At 39.9% G+C, this 15,829-nt stretch overlaps 1 protein-coding gene across 1 annotated transcript; it reads right to left on the bottom strand.

Annotated features, from left to right (window-relative positions):
* Positions 1-1,354: 1,354 nt before the first annotated feature.
* On the bottom strand, positions 1,355-13,802 carry Myct1 (MYC target 1). The gene is made up of 2 exons (XM_028764373.1): positions 13,635-13,802; positions 1,355-3,927 (listed from the first exon to the last, which is right to left on the bottom strand). The coding sequence occupies exons 1-2, from the start codon at positions 13,684-13,686 to the stop codon at positions 3,413-3,415; spliced, it is 567 nt and encodes a 188-aa protein (XP_028620206.1). The 5' UTR covers positions 13,687-13,802; the 3' UTR covers positions 1,355-3,412.
* Between the last annotated feature and the right edge of the window lie 2,027 nt (positions 13,803-15,829).

Here is a 15,829-nt window from a genome sequence, read left to right as displayed (position 1 = left end):
GGTCTAACTGCCTGAGTCAGGGAGGAAATATCCTTAGGACACACCTTGAGGATGTAGTTCTCATCTCCTGTTATTTTTAACAAGTTTGGAGTCATTTTTTTCCAAAGTGTAGAGTCATGAAATGGTACATACCGCCTTCAGGAATGAGGATTTGTTAAAAGGAGACTGTGACCATTACTCCACGCCTCTGCCTTTCCAGTATCTTTTTCCTCTCAGAGCCACCCATACTGGCAAGTCTCTCCTGCTCTCTCCCTTCCTCTTAATTAGTTCAGGCCTCAAGGGACAGCAGAGTAAATTTGGTAAGTTGCGTACCATATTATATAGAACATTCTGGTTCAGACATGCAAGGCTATTCTATCAGGATTGGTCTGTCTAAAAAAAGAAAAAAATCAGAATTTTTCATATAAAAATTTTGTGCTTGACGGGAATGTTGAGGTCAATACAAGGATTTATTCTACTTTATTTAATTCTGAGACAGGGTCTCCTATAGCTTAGTATGGTCTCAGACTTCCTGTGTAGTTTATAATGACTTTGAATTCTTGATATCCCTGGCTCTATTTCCCATATAGGATGCATGCACCATAACCCCCAGCTATCCAAGACTCTCGGTACATTTCGTTAGACTCTTTTTAAAGGGCATACCTGATGTACCAGGTCATCAGACACATGGAAAGGGCCTCCTTGCTTTATGTAATTGCTAGCAGTGATGTGATGTGTTCTCTTATAAATAAATAACTAAAGTAATAGTCAAAAAAGCAGCTAAAATATTTTAAGTGCACACAGGCACATTCTCAGGAAAAACATTAACTTCCATAGTAAATACTTGTTACTGGTTGTTTCTTTCTTTCTCTGTTACCTTGTCTCTGTCAGATATTTTCATGGGGAAAAAAGAACTTGGTACCCTTCATTCACAAACACTGGACTACCAGATATTGTTACTCAGTGACAGTTATTGTGCTGTTAAAGTTTAGATCTTGTTGTATAATCCAGGCTAGACTCCAATTCATGATGAAATTTCTTTCCTTGGCCTTCTGGGTGCTGGAATTACAGGCAAGTACCAGTATACCAATGTCAACTAATGATCTTTAAACTCCCCATTATTTCTTCATTAGATATTTTATAGGCAAGCATGGTAGTGCAAGGCTTTAATCCCAGCACACAGGAGGCAGAGGCAAGCTGATCCCGGTGAGTTCCTGGATAGTCTGGTCTATACCGCAAGTTCTAGGTCAGTCCATGTGAATAGTGAGACTCTGTCTCAAAAACATTATATGCTTTTCTATTTTACATTTTAGTCTTTTAAATTCTTTACTTCTTGATTGAAAGTGTTTTCATTAGTCAAGAAATAAGCTGTGAATTGAAGTTAACATCAGTTTTATTTCATAATAAAAAAAATTTCAAATAAGACAATCACAACCACAAACACTTCTAGCTTTGGCTTTAATTTCACATTTCATGCAAAACACAATATTTATACAACACTTCTCTTTTATAACCGAGCCTGAGGATCAGGTAAGAATTCTGCCAAATAGCCAAATGACCTCAGCTCTCATTTCCTTCCTGCAGGAGGAGGTAGGAATGGTTTTCATTCCCAATATAAATCACTGATAAAAAAGCATGCCTTCCTCGATTCTCATGTTAAACACCGAGGATGACATACAATCTAAAATTAGCCTTGTTACTAAGCTGAAGTTCTCTCATGAAATCTTACCAGGACTGTACTACATTTCCTTAGGAACACTTTATATATTTTCCTTATTTTGCCTTATGTATGTTTTCCTTTCTTCTTCTCTTGTGTATTTATTACCAAGTATTTTGGTAGGCATTTTGAAGACTAATTTCTCTTGAGGAACAATGGGCAAAATTAATAAAGAAATGCTGTTGGCTATCTTTTGTGAAAGGAGTTATATTCTTGAACTATCTTCAGACACCATTAGCTGGGACCACTGGGCATCACTAAAAATTATGTACAGAAGAATAATCAATTGTACTTGATGTGTTCAATGTGAGGTACAAGATTTCTGAACAATCCCCCAGTGAACTCCTGTCCTTGAGGCAAAAGGAACACGTGGAGTCTCTGGTGTCCACATTAAAGAAGTCCCCACCTGTTCATGTGGAGTCTCTGGTGCCCACATTAAAGAAGTCCCCACCTGTTGATGTGGAGTCCTTGGGTAACTATCTCAAACAGAGACCTTTTAGTGACTTTAGCCTTTTAAGGACGTTAGAGATGGGATTCACAGAACATTTCCCATGGGATGGTTCCTGGGGCCTGAGATGACCCAGGAGGAATTGCCATCCAGAGATGCAGCATGTTTTTCACTGTGGATTATCTCAGTGGTTCTCAACCTTCCTGATGCTGTGAGCCTATATAATACAGTCCTTCATGTTGTGGTGACTCCCAACCACAGAATTATTTCTGTTGTTAACTTCATAACGGTAATTTTGCTACTGTTGTGAATTGTACCGTTAAATATCTGTGTTTTCCAATAGTCTTAGGTGACCCCCCTGTGAAAGGGGAGTTTGACCTCAAAAGGGGTCATGACCCACAGGTTGAGAACCGCTGCCCTAGATAAGTGCTTTCCTAGTTGTTGGAACAAAATTCAGGAAAGTAAAAAACGTTACTTGATGCTAAAGAAAACCTCATGCTTAAAACAAATAAACTGAATTTGCCATTGCTGTGGTAATGACATTACCCCAGCAGGCCTGCATTTAAATCCTCATACCCCTAAATCCAAGGGTTTTACATCAACGATATGGGTGACTGTACTGGGAAGAACTACAAGATGAATCTATGTGGGGAAAGAAGCAAGGTAACTGTCAAAATGGAACCATTCCTGTGACATCAGCACAGCTTGGCACCTTTGCTTGACTCTCATCCACAAATGAGTAGAATCCTGGGCTTTTAGAACTTCCGCTGTTCTATTGTCTCGTAAACACGCACCATGAAAGCGCTAAGATTCCAGGATGCCAGTGACTCAGTCGCCGCACAAAAGTAACATTGAAATTTCTTATTTTAGTGACTTTGGTTTGTCAGCAGTCTCGTGGGAAAGTGAATGGGGGATTATTACCCTATACAAACATCTAAAGTCTTTTTAACCTAAAACATACAAATACACATGATTTGTACATTAGAATCTTGAATCGGTATCTTTAATTCGATGCCTCACACTAAATCCAAAAAATACATAAATATAGGTAGGACTTTTTGAGAAAATACTTTTGTGAGACATAGTGAGAAAAACTTGTTCAAAAGAAACCGTGCCTTATCGGTAATGGTCAGCTTTTATGAGCCTGTCTACTTGGAAAATTACTCATTGGGGCCATGGCTCCCAAATTCTGTTTACCCTATATATCATTTTCTTTCTAAAAGAGACATTTTTTCTTTTAAAGAATTAAAAACAACGAAAGCCCAGACTCAGGAATCGGGAAATGCCTTTATGATGGATTCATAGGCAGGTGGGGGCGGTGGGGAGAGGCCCATCCGCAAGCTGTTGCTGGACCAGCGGAAGTCTGGCCGGCTCGAACTGTGTGTGGTGCTGATGGTAGATGGAGTGGTGGAGGCAGACAGGGTCATCAGCTGACTCTCAGTTTCCACCGGAAGTGGTGGGCACTGCAGGAAGGGATGGAAAGTCGAAGCCCTGAAGCTTGATTTCCTGGGGAAGGAATTTGCCAACTCCATGGAAGCTTGTCTCTGGAAAGTGAGGCTGGCCAGGCTGAGGTTGCTTCGCCGTTCATAGCCACTGTGGCGGTAGAACCCAGTCCTGTTGAGGCCATGGTTGTAGGAAGACCTGGGTCTCCTGGTAGGACTCCACTGTGAGATGGGCGCGCTGGCTCTTCTTCTTCGAGACAGAAAAACGAACAGCGCCCAGAGAAATCCTCCGATTGCCAGCCCAATCGTCATGGATACAGTGAAGGACATTATAAGGTCCTCTGAAACAAAGAATCAGCCAATAAACCAGTAGCTCTAATTTCAAAGACCTTCAGTTAAAAACACAAGACAGAGTATGAACTGTATTTAATTCATGGAATGAGTGCTGAATTTTAACATACTTTGAGTTAATAGAGAATGACCAGGATTCCGTTTACTCAAACAGAAAGCTACAAAGAAACATTGTTCACTTGTGTTTCTCTATCATCTTTAGAAATTAAAAAAGTCTCACGGGAGCTGGACCTTAACATACCAGTTTATCTTCCAGAACTGCAAATGTCCACAGCTCAGTTTCTTTTGAATTATGAATGTAGCTAATGTACCCCTTGGTAAAGAATGTCATCGCAACGCTATGCGTGTTTTTCCCCACTGTCTGCTTTGCTGTATCGCACTGATTTCTCTCACCTGCAGTCATTGTGGCGCCCCACTTCCTGCACACACTCTGAGGTAGGAAGTGTGGAGGTAAAAACATCTGGAGGGCTGACTGATTTATTTCATACTTCCTGAACACCCAGACTCTCAGATCCTTGACTCTATAATGACATGACCCATGCAGACGGCTCGCCTCGGGTTCCAGCTCATGTCTGTCACTGTCTGTGCTGCGACAGTGAAACCCCACCTCATGAATCGCCACAGACTTTCCATTGCATGCCAGCATGCTCCAGTTCACAGAGCTTGGATTTGTTCTGAGTTCCTTCTGCAGGCAAGTCATATATGTACATATCTTCCACTTCGCTCCAAGGAGGTGCTGCTTGGCTTACAACACCTCCCCCTTACAAATTGGAAACATATTCTCAATGAGTGGGATGGAGTGGCTGAGCCTCTACTTTGCTCGGAAAACCTCTCTGAATATTTAAAGCCCCTTTTCATATTGTGCTCAACACATTCTTCATCTTGCATGAGCCAATTCCAAATGGTGCTGCCTGCTCTCTGACACAAAGCCTGTCATTTTTTCCCCAATTCTCTCCACTTTCACAATTTTCATAATTTTCCTTACAGCGAGACAGGAATTTCTTTGAGGGAACTCATGTTTAGAGAGCTATTCTAAGTACTGCCTTTCTCATACAAAAATGAGTAACTCTTAAGTAAAAGGGCAAGGTGCATATTTAATTACCTATAAAAGGATTCTGCAGGCTGAATACTGGAAATATGCTTATGAAGCTTTTGATATTGGGGTCATAAGTGCAGATTATTTGTTTCCCATCCCATTAGCAAGTAGGGTCTATTCCTCTACTCCGGGCTATCAGTGCGACTCGCTTGACCAATGAGAGGCAGTGGAACTGAAGCTTTCTAAATTCAGGTCTAAATTACGAGAGAGACTTTCTTTCAGCTTCTACCTGCTTGGTTTGGGGATCTCTCCATGGTGGGCATAGGAATAGAGCCAAGCTAGTACAATGGCCAATGAAAGATACAATAGAGCTATGCTGTTCATTATCCCCGTGACTCTGACCAATAGCCTGCTACTATCCTTGAGGTGACACGAGGAGTGAATTGCTGTAGGTCATTCAGGTGCTAGCAAACCCTGTCTGTCTGTGGGGCAACCCAAAAGACCAGCAGAAAATCCATCTTGCTGACCCTTAACTGTCATCTAATTATCTGATTGTTTTTCTAAGCAACTCTACTTTGAAGTGGGAATTGGTTAGCAAATGCTCATTGATTATGCGGTAAAACAATGGCAGATCCAGCCCTATCCCTTTCCTTATTCAAAAAATATTGATGAATTTGTTGAATCTCACAGATTTCATTTTTTAAAGGAGGGGAGTTAAGGGCTATAATTGCCTAACCTTTTCACAGCTTATTGTTGTAGCATATAGAATATCTAAAATTCAGAACCCAAACAAATATTAATAAATATGTAAGTACAATCACTACTACCTAACTTTAGGACTTATGGTACCCCTTAACCTCTTGTTGCCATGCAGATGTCCTGTGGCAAAGCTGTCTTCATTGTTATTGGGAACATCTTCACATATGATCACATCAAAACTTTCTAAAGGGCTGGAGTGGTTATATAACTCAGTGGTTAAGAGGAAAGATGGCTTAGAGGTTAAGAGCACTGACTACTCATCCAGAGGTCCTGAGTTCAATTCCCAGCAACCACATGGTAGCTCACAACCATCTGTAATGGGATCTGATGCCATTTCTACTATGTCTGAAGAAAGCTATAGTGTACTTATATACATTAATTACATAAATACTTTTAAAAAACTTTCTAAGACACTTCACCCTAAACCCCAAAAAACCCCAAAATTCTTTATGAGAATGCTTTTAAATTGTAACATAATTTATGACAAACCTACTGATCTCAGCATTGTTGTTGCAAACTCTTCCTCACAAAAATAAAAAGTCCTGACATTGAAGTTCAATGTTCTTAGAGGTTTCATAGAGTCAGATATTGTTTTTGAAAATCAAATAAATATAATTGAACCTAAAATTTCATCTTACTTTTGTACAAAATGATTCAAGATTAACTTTATCAATGCCCCCGAACGTAAAATTCTCAATATAAAGAAGTTTTAGAAATTTTGCAATGTCTTGACAACAAGAGCCCTGAAAAGCAGCATTTTCCAAGACAAAAAGGAGAGAAAACCAAAAGGAATAAGTAAAATTATATAATATTTAAATTTATATAATACATAAATTTCAATATCATTACAAGACTGACCAACGTTCAAAGTCCAAGTTACCTAGAAAACAAGTAATGGAAAGCAATACTCCCTTTGAAGGCAAAAGGAACAAACTCTAACGTTGGTGAGATGTGGTATATAAATTAAGCATAGCTATACAGATATGTTTTTGTGCCTATATAATCAGTAAGTGGCTGGTATCTAAGCCCTCGGGGAGTGCCATCTCCTATTGGTAGCTGTATAATACACTCAAGGTGTTTGCCCTGCTGTGTGCCCCTAAACAATCATCAATACTGCCTCGAAGCTGTAGTGTGAACAATTAGTAGAGGTCGCCATCTCGTGGGCAACTCTTGAATTGTTAGTGTTTTTCATAAGTGATCCTAAAATCACTAGCTGGTTAATATATTCACAGTCCTGCAGTTGCAGGAATCCTTATGTTCACCTTCGCCGAAAGAGATCATGAGTTCTCTTCTTTCTAAAGGGTAGACGAGGATGGGTTCAGGGGCAGAAATGTGATGAAAAGACTTTGGGGGGAATAGAATTTAGGGCACAGAAATGTGAACAATTGCAATTGGCTGACTACGCAAAGCATAAATACAGTCTAGGTTTGTCACATCTGCTGGGAAATTCTCCTGAGGTCAACAACCAAACGGGATTGAGCCTTCCCTGGTCTATTCTGTGACTGCACATGCGCGCCCCCGTGTGCACCAGGAGATCGCAACGTTTCCAGCGGGCTCCATGGTTTATACTGCTTCCCTTTACAGCAGCATTTATAGATCCAGATGCCCTCTCTTTGGAATCAAGTAGTTAAGTCCGATGACACTATACGTATGTCCACACCCCAACCCTCCTGCAGAGCAAAAGCAAACTCCTAGAAACGGACTGAAGTCTCCTACCTGAAATGAGGTGAGCTCACCGTTTGATGCCTCTCGCCTGTTATCCACTAAATTTGCTTCTGATCAAGGCCTCATCCCAGTTCCTAATCTGTTCTTTCAAAAATGTGTTTGTAGAAACCTACATGGTTATTTTTTTACCTTGAATAGAGTAGTGGATAAATGAAGAAGGGCTTGGAAGATTTGGAAGTGGTTTTATCCAATGGTACTCGATCACAGTTCCCAGGACGTGGAACCAACCTGAATGTCCATCACCAGTTGAGTAAGTAGAAGAAACGGAGCCTATGGAGTCCCGAGTGACATTATGATAGTTTGGTGAGTGATAGACTGACTTTTTATAACAGTTCTTTTTTTCCTTCTTTCCTTCTCTTTCTTTCTTTCTTTCTTTCTTTCTTTCTTTCTTTCTTTCATTTTTTTTTATTTTTGAGACAAGGTTTCTGTCAGGATAGTTCTGGCTATCTTGGAACTCACTCTGTAGACCAGGCTGGCCCCAAACTCAGCTATCCACTGGTCTCTGCCCCCTGAGTACTGGGATTAAAGTTATATACCACCACCGCCCACTTGTAGTATCACCTCTCACGGTCAAATCCGTTTTGGGTTGTGTGTGTACAGTCCATAATGTTGGCAAAACCCCCAAGCAGTCAACTATCAAAATGAACCATATTACTTAGTGACATATGGCTGAGTATGTGTCTACGTATGAATATTCAGTATTAATGGAATATTATCACTGAACCTAAAAAAATAAAAAAGGAAGTCCTATAATTTAAAACAATGCAGACACTATGGAATCTGAAATAAGCCAGGCCCAGAATGGATCAATCTTTACTGCAGAATTCTTCAAATGTTTTTGTACAGTGAATATTAATTCACTGTAATTTTATAATAAACTATCAAGAAGATATGTCAACATAGTATAAATGACTTTTACCTGATAAGTTTGAAAATATAATTCAAGTGGCAAATTCTTGGAAAACACAAACTGTCATAACTAAGAACGGAGTCCATTGAAAATCAGAGTGACCTTCTAATGTTTAAAAAATGAATTTGAGGCTGGAGGAAAACTTAGTTAAGAGGGTTTGCTGTTCCTGCAGAGAACACAAATGTGGTTTCCAGCACCCACATAGACAGCTCACAACCACCCATAACTTCAGCTCTGGATGGATCCAGCACCTCTGGCCACCTGTATACACCTCCACTTTTATGGGTACCTACCTACACACACACACCACAGTTAAAAAATAACTTTAAATTATAAATGTGTTATTTTATAACTTCCAGCTAAAAGTATCATCTATGTCATATGTAATGCTACCACTAATGAGTATTTTAAATAATTAATAATTATCCAGTCCAAATTCTCCATAAATGCTTTCAGATAGCCAAAAAGTACTGAATACTTCTGACTTGTTTTATAAGACTTGCATAACACGGATACCCAAATCTAACCTAACGATAACAAGAAGAGACAATTCTCATGATTTCATTGCAGAAGTCTGGAGAACAGGTATTCACCAAGTACATATACTGAGCTCTTCCTCAATGTAAACCTTAGCTCGGTGGAGACCAGCCTGAATCTAGATCCAGGTGTTTTAAGGATCTATATTTGAAGAAACCTTGTTCTTCAAAGTCCCTAAGTAACAGACACAAGGAAATAATTAACAGGCTGTTCATATGCAGCAATGCAGACTTGTTGAAGAAGTTTTCTGTATATGCAACCGAAGAAATGTGCTTGAGGTGTGGACAATGTCTGCTTGCTCTTTTGAGAGAACATTATGGAGACCCATGCACAGCCCACGCCTGTTCTACCACCATCCCAACACTCTATGAGCATCTTATCTCATCTACTCACAAGACCCCTAAAAGCCACATTTTTCTACAATCCAGGGCATATTCTTTGCTATAAATTGAGGTATATCATTTGTTATAGATTGAAGGAATCATAGCTAAGCATACCTACCCCTTGACAGCCCTGGCTCCCTAACAAATAAGTTTGTAACCCTCTGCCTTCAGCTACCTCATAGCAGGGTAAGGCAATAGGCAAGGATACACAGTAATAGCTGTTTTACTGCTAAACTGCCAGATGAATCATTAAACAAAGGTTGTAGCGTCATTTTGAAAGTCAGCACTGAACTGCAATAACAAGGTGATTTGTAACCACGATGCTGTTTGTTGTTTGTTTCTTTTTCTGTTTCAGCTTCAAAACACCAGAAGCCTCAAGAACTCAAAAATACAGATTTTCGAATAAACAATAACAGGAAGTAGAACGTGTGTGGTTTTTCATGAGGAGTGTATAGACAGATTTTGGAGAGAGACAGAGAGAAAGAGAACGGCTTTACAGTATATAAACAATTAGAGCTCTGAGGAATAAGGGCATCCCTCCATCCCTCCATCCTTACTTGTGCCTCAGGGAACCCTGGCAGTCAGCATCCACTCCTAGATCCCTTGTGAATAGCATGTTGAGAGGATAACCCCCAAGAGAAGCCTGGGATGCCAGAAGGGCAGAACAATAGCTAGACTCCTGAAGTTCCAGTATAATGGAAGAACGTTAAAAGTTGTTTGTGCACTGAGATATGTGGGACAGTATTAGGATGAGAGTCAGAAGACCAACCACGGAGCCTCACAGAGAAGAAAAACCATGCTGCTAGTCAGAATTTCACAGAACACAAGAACCTGGCTTTCCATTAAAGGGCTCCAGCCATGAAGACAGGGAGAGAAAACCATCCCCAAAACAGCTAGGGCACACTTGTCACTAGATGTCAGCAGAGGACCTTGATCAAGAACTCTTGGCTCACTCTCCCTTGTACCTGAGGTCATCCTCAGACCTCAAAGGCTGTTTTCAACTTTAGGGAGAAACCCAAAGAAAGTGGGAGGTGAGTAGCCTGGAGTCACTGCAGGGCAAGAGAGTCTGTTGTATTAACTCAAACTTCTACATTGCTATTCAGAATCTTAAAGAAATCCTCCTCCACTCTGACTTCCCAGTTCTGTCTCTGTAATTTTCATATACAGATGTTCTGGCTAGTTGTTTGCATCTTTGCACTCATGCCCTAGTGGCTGATAACAGTTTTCCCAACTGCCCCAAACTCTCAGACAATGCCTCACACCTATCACCTTTAAATGTTGCCTAATAAGGTCAACCAAAGCTTCAGAGTAAATGAATGACAGAGAAGGCAGTTAATGGTCAGAAATGAATGAGCAGAATGTCATTCTTAGAAGTACCTTTTTGCCAGGCAGTGGTGGTGCACGCCTTTAATTCCAGCACTTGGGAGGCAGAGGCAGGTGGATTTCTGAGTTCGAGAGTTCCAGGATAGCCTGGTCTACAGAGTGAGTTCCAGGATAGCCAGGGCTATACAGAGAAATCCTGTCTCGAAAAACCACAAAAAAAGAGGTAGAAGAAGAAGGAGGAAGAGGAGGAGGAGGAGGAGGAGGAGGAGGAGGAGGAGGAGGAGGAGGAGGAGAAGAAGAAGAAGAAGAAGAAGAAGAAGAAGCAGAAGAAGAAGAAGAAGAAGAAGAAGAGGAAGAACCTTTTTCTTTGGAGGTTATTAGGTTTTCTAGGAATTGGTAATAACCCCCTATTTTTTCCTAAAAATGATTCAGAAACAATTTATCATATTTTAACTTCTATGGCATATTCTTATTCATGATCTCTTTGTGTAACATAATGATACTATATGTCAAAGCAGGAGTCATTGATATCTTTGATTGATTTATAGGCTTCTATCTGCATATGGAGGAATACATAATCACCTCCCAGAATGCAACTCTTTCAAGAGAGAAGTAATATTGTGGGAGGTGCGGTAAGACCAATTAGATGAATAAATGCAAGTCCATACATCAATAAATACTCCAGTTTTTGCCAGTGCTAGCCAAACTGTTAGAAAAACAGCAACAACGACAACACAGCAATAAGACAGCAGAAAGAAACAGAAGTATCTTGTGTGGACTCTCAGGTACCAAGAGCAATGTGGGTTCCATGAAATGTTGCGGTTCTGTTTCCTGCTGCCCTTCTGGGATGGTTTCCAGAGAAGGGAAGTGCATTACACAGAGTAGAGGTTGAGCAGCACGGTGCAATCATCTGCATTGCTGCTTGCTCTCAGTTTGCTGCTGCTATGGGGTAGCACCAGTGGTGTTACCACTTGCACCGTGTATAGTGGGTCTGACTGAATGATTGCTTTGAAAACAATGCAGACTGTCATCGCTGTGGTAACTGAGTATCATTACTTTTTTTTTTGCATTCCTTAAGTAAGCCTGAAAGTTATATTTTGAATTTCTTAAGCATGTCGATATGTTAAGTTTGAGAAGCTCCTACGAGTTGTTATGGTCTATGCCAGGTGTGTTTTGTTTCATTTGTTTTAATTCTCTTAATTCAAAGGGTCACACAAAAAGAGTCCTTTTGGAAGCAGATTCCACCGCACTGTGCGTGAGCTCTAAAGTACTATTTCGAGGGGACAGGTGATCAAGACAGATATCAGCTTAGATGCAAAACAGAATGAAAATAGGAAAGACTGACAGTTACATGTCAGGAAATATTTATATTTCATACACTAAAGTTATGATTGCATTTTATAGTTCATCATTTTACTCCAGAAATGATGATGGCATCTTTTACCTGTCTCACACAAAGCATCAGATGTATGTTTGGTCCACTGTTTTCCCTTTGATTTTCACCGAACTGTATCTACACGCCAGGAGAAGGGAGCAGTAACATGTGTCTTTGACACAGGAATCTTGAATTCCTTCTTAAGCACAGATGGATTTCCTTACTAAGGCGTCTAAATGCCAGGATAAAGGAATGGACTCAAAAAGTGTAAGATTTATTTTAATGAGTCATCTGTGCTCCAGCCAATGAACAATGAGTTCATTTTCCTATATGAACCCGGAGATTAACTTCAATAGTTTGAAAAGTCAGAACTGGCTTTTCTGTGTTAGTCTTTACTCTTGGGATGACTTGCCTTGGAATAATTTACAATTGCTTTGTGATGATAAATTGGCTTAGATGCAGCCTGGCTGTTTTCCTCATTTAATATAAATGAGGACAAGCAAATGATATTTTCACAAATATACCATTAGGCCATTCAGAGTTCAAAGTTTCTTTTCTCTTGATTTGAGACTTATTTGAGACATGAACAGCTTATTTTCCACTAATCTTATTATGCTAAACCTCTTAAAGCTTAAACCAAGCACATTAATTAATAAAAAATAATTAACTAGTTAATCCCCTTCATGCAAATAACTGTGGTAATAGATTGCCAGGACCAGGTTGCCATAACTGCACAGGGTCTACCAGATAGCTTCCAGAGCCCTGCTTCCAGGCACTGCAGCGAGCCTGGTACAGTTTTCTGAGATGATTAAAAACTCATCCTCAACATAATAGAGGTATAGATCTCCTTAATAAACTCCAGTTCTCCTTTAAGTTCCTTCTGGATTTAACTTAAATAATTTCCCCTACTTCTACATTTCTTCAAACCACAGAGACGTGGTAATGTCTTTGCGCATCCCAGTCTCTGCGTCCTAAATCTGGCCTGGAGTGTATGGTGATTTTGACTTCAGCACCTCCCTCCTGCTCTGAGACCTCTAGCTGAGTAGCCTTGGCCAAAGCACACTTCGATATTGTTTCTCTTCCTTTTGTGACAGGCTTCCATTGTAATAGTATATGCTATTTCTGCTTCATCTTTTCTAGATTCATAATTTCATTTTAATTCCACCTTACTCTAAGGCCATTCACGAATAGATTTGTTGTTTAAAATCACTTTGAAAATTAAAAAGACTAACACCGACAAAAACACAGACTTTGAAACCCTTTGTAGAACACCTCGGTTTCATGAAGTAAAATACAGAATACATCACCTTCAGATAAATAAAATGTAACATTCCAACAAAACCCACGTGTTATATTCCATTTGACAATGATGTGTACTTTATATATATGTATATATATTAAATTTTCACTTAAAAAAACTTATTTTCTAAACAAATTTTTTAACACCAGCCAAGCCTTATATGCCTGATTCTTCTTTATGTTTCTGTAGCTTATTCTGATGACATTTCTTGAATAAAATTTATGAAAACCATCACCAGACAGTTATGGCAATCAAACTGTCTTAGAGATTCCCAATGTTGTAATAAATTATGCAGAGAATTTCTGTGCACCTTAACAAGTTAAAAACCAGTGAAGGAAAGGTAGCTTACCCCAAAAGTTTTCTGGCCAAGGACTCCCTAAACTCGTTGTGTTATTAGCCATAATGTCCACAAGAAAAAGAAGCCAGCGTGTCCACAACAAGCAGTTTGATTCTATGCCTTTGTGGTTGAGCAAGAGAAAAATAATTTTCACGCAACCCCACGTATACTTGTGTTTACATAAAAGGAAGTAAGTGTATCATGTTTCCTGCTTTTATACTCGAATTAGCAACGGTTTTTCTTATCTTGGAATTCCACATGGCTTCCAGACACAAACTATTTCCTTCCCGTCATTTCCTCCCTCGTTACTAAGTGCCCTCCTTTCAGCCACATCCAAAGCTGTCTGGGGACAAGGGGCATTTTCTTGAATCCTGTTCCTTCATTTACATGCAGAGGAAGAAAGCAAGGTCCTTATAGCTGCCCCTAACTTCACCTTCATGTAATGCTGGCGTTCCGATGCTGAAAACCTTGTCACAAAGTCAGAGAGGGTTTTTCAGAAGCCCATACACACTCAATTACATTCTTTACCTAATATCTTTTGTTTATAAATTTCAGGTAATAAAATTCCTAGGTAATATCTCCCTGTATCTGGTATATTAATTCTAAAAAATATATTTGTTCTATTTATTCATATGTATTTAACTATGTTTATTTGGGATTTTTGTTGCCATTTTCACTGGGATTCAAATGTGTGACAACAGGATCCTTTCTATGTGAGTATGTAGGGGAATGAGAATGCAAGGCGTTCAATTATAGTAGTGGTTTAGTCCCTGGCCAGGGATGCTGTGATCCCCTGGCTAAGGACAATTATAGTAATTATAGTGAATGCCCTTCTTACCTTCATCATGACAGGGTAGGTCCTCTGTGCATCAGGAGACACTGAAAGTGGGGAAAGGAGATGCTAAATGTCACTTCCACCCAGTAAAATTCATCTCTAGGTTGGAAATCTGTAGTGTGCACTCTTGAGAACCCTTGCAGGAACTCTGGGGTGTTGAGGTGTGGTCAGCTGAGGTAACTCACCCTTCTGAATTCTGTGACACATTCCTGAGAAGGGCAGGGGCCCTAATTAGCAGCCCTAATTCTCAAACTATGATGGTTTCTGCTCATTTTAAAAAAATCAATTTTCATAGATTCAAGTTAACTACAAATTTACCAGAGATTAAAATATACACAACTGCCCATCTCAAAGAGAATGAAGCAATTACAGAAAACTTGAGTCTCCCGAGCAAGTAGGAGGACTCATTTCTATGATATTCTCGCCAGTGTTTATTTCTACGCTCTCCAGTAAATAATCAGGCTGCTGATCCAGAAAGACAAAAGGACTGGAATTTCAACGGTCCCTTTTAAGTTCTAGTACTGCTGACAGCATAGTACCTCATAAAAACTTGCTGTGAGTAGAGACAAGTGTATTGAAACTCTCCCCACCTGTCTAAGCATCAGATAGGGTTTCTAAGTTGCTGTACACACTTTAAATATATGTTTTATATAACCAAAGGCTACTTAATGTCAAATAAATTATACTCAAGTATTCCTAACTTCCTAAGATCTATTCAGACTGACCTGGGAGTGGGAGGAAGAACTCTGTTTTTGTCTGTGCAGGAATGGAGCTTATTCTGTCTCAGGGTTGGGATGGAAGCTGAGACTTCCTGCCATTGTTTCATGGTAAGCTATCCAGATTTTCTGCCAATACTTTTTCACTTTTGCAGATGGTCAGAGTCCAGAAGAAAACTTGCTTTCTGACCAGGGATCCATTTCTCTTGCGTTAAAAGCTTGTTCACAGCGTTGGCTCTCACCCCTGCTTATCAGTGGCTTGGTAAGGATTTGTATTTTTCCCTGGCACAAATCCACACAAGTGAGTGTTTGTGTCTGTGTGGTTTTCGGGTCCCATGATTTATCCTGACATAACAGGAAGTTGATTTTTTTTCTTTAAAAAAATGTCAGGTCTGCCTTTCTGTTTTTCATTGTTTCACAGCTTGGGTCCTTGAGTCATAAATGAATTTAGATGAATATTCTTACCTCAGACATTCCAGGAATCACTTGCTGTCTTTATTTAGGCTTCTCCCAGAAGTCAGTGCCTCAGTGGCTGTCCCTTGCCATGCTCTTGCCCTTGACCCTCTGTGACTATTTTATTTAGGACACTTTCCATCTCCGAGCTTTATGTCGTATGACTTAGTCAGTGTTCTATTGGTGTGAAGAGACACTATGAC

This window comes from Grammomys surdaster, unplaced genomic scaffold (assembly GCF_004785775.1).
Source record: "Grammomys surdaster isolate TR1022 unplaced genomic scaffold, NIH_TR_1.0 143, whole genome shotgun sequence".
Classification (NCBI taxonomy): domain Eukaryota; kingdom Metazoa; phylum Chordata; class Mammalia; order Rodentia; family Muridae; genus Grammomys; species Grammomys surdaster.
Note: the sequence above shows the minus strand (reverse complement) of the source record. Positions and strands in the feature narration are given on the sequence as shown.

What these genes read in the sequence shown, in the direction of transcription:
- Myct1 (XM_028764373.1), bottom strand. Translation starts at nt 13,686, where the DNA reads ATGGCTAATAACACAACGAGTTTAGGGAGTCCTTGGCCAGAAAACTTT. An exon ending in TTGGCCAGAAAACTTTTGGG is followed by an intron (nt 3,928 to 13,634) that starts GTAAGCTACCTT and finishes TCTTTGTTTCAG; the next exon opens with AGGACCTTATAATGTCCTTC.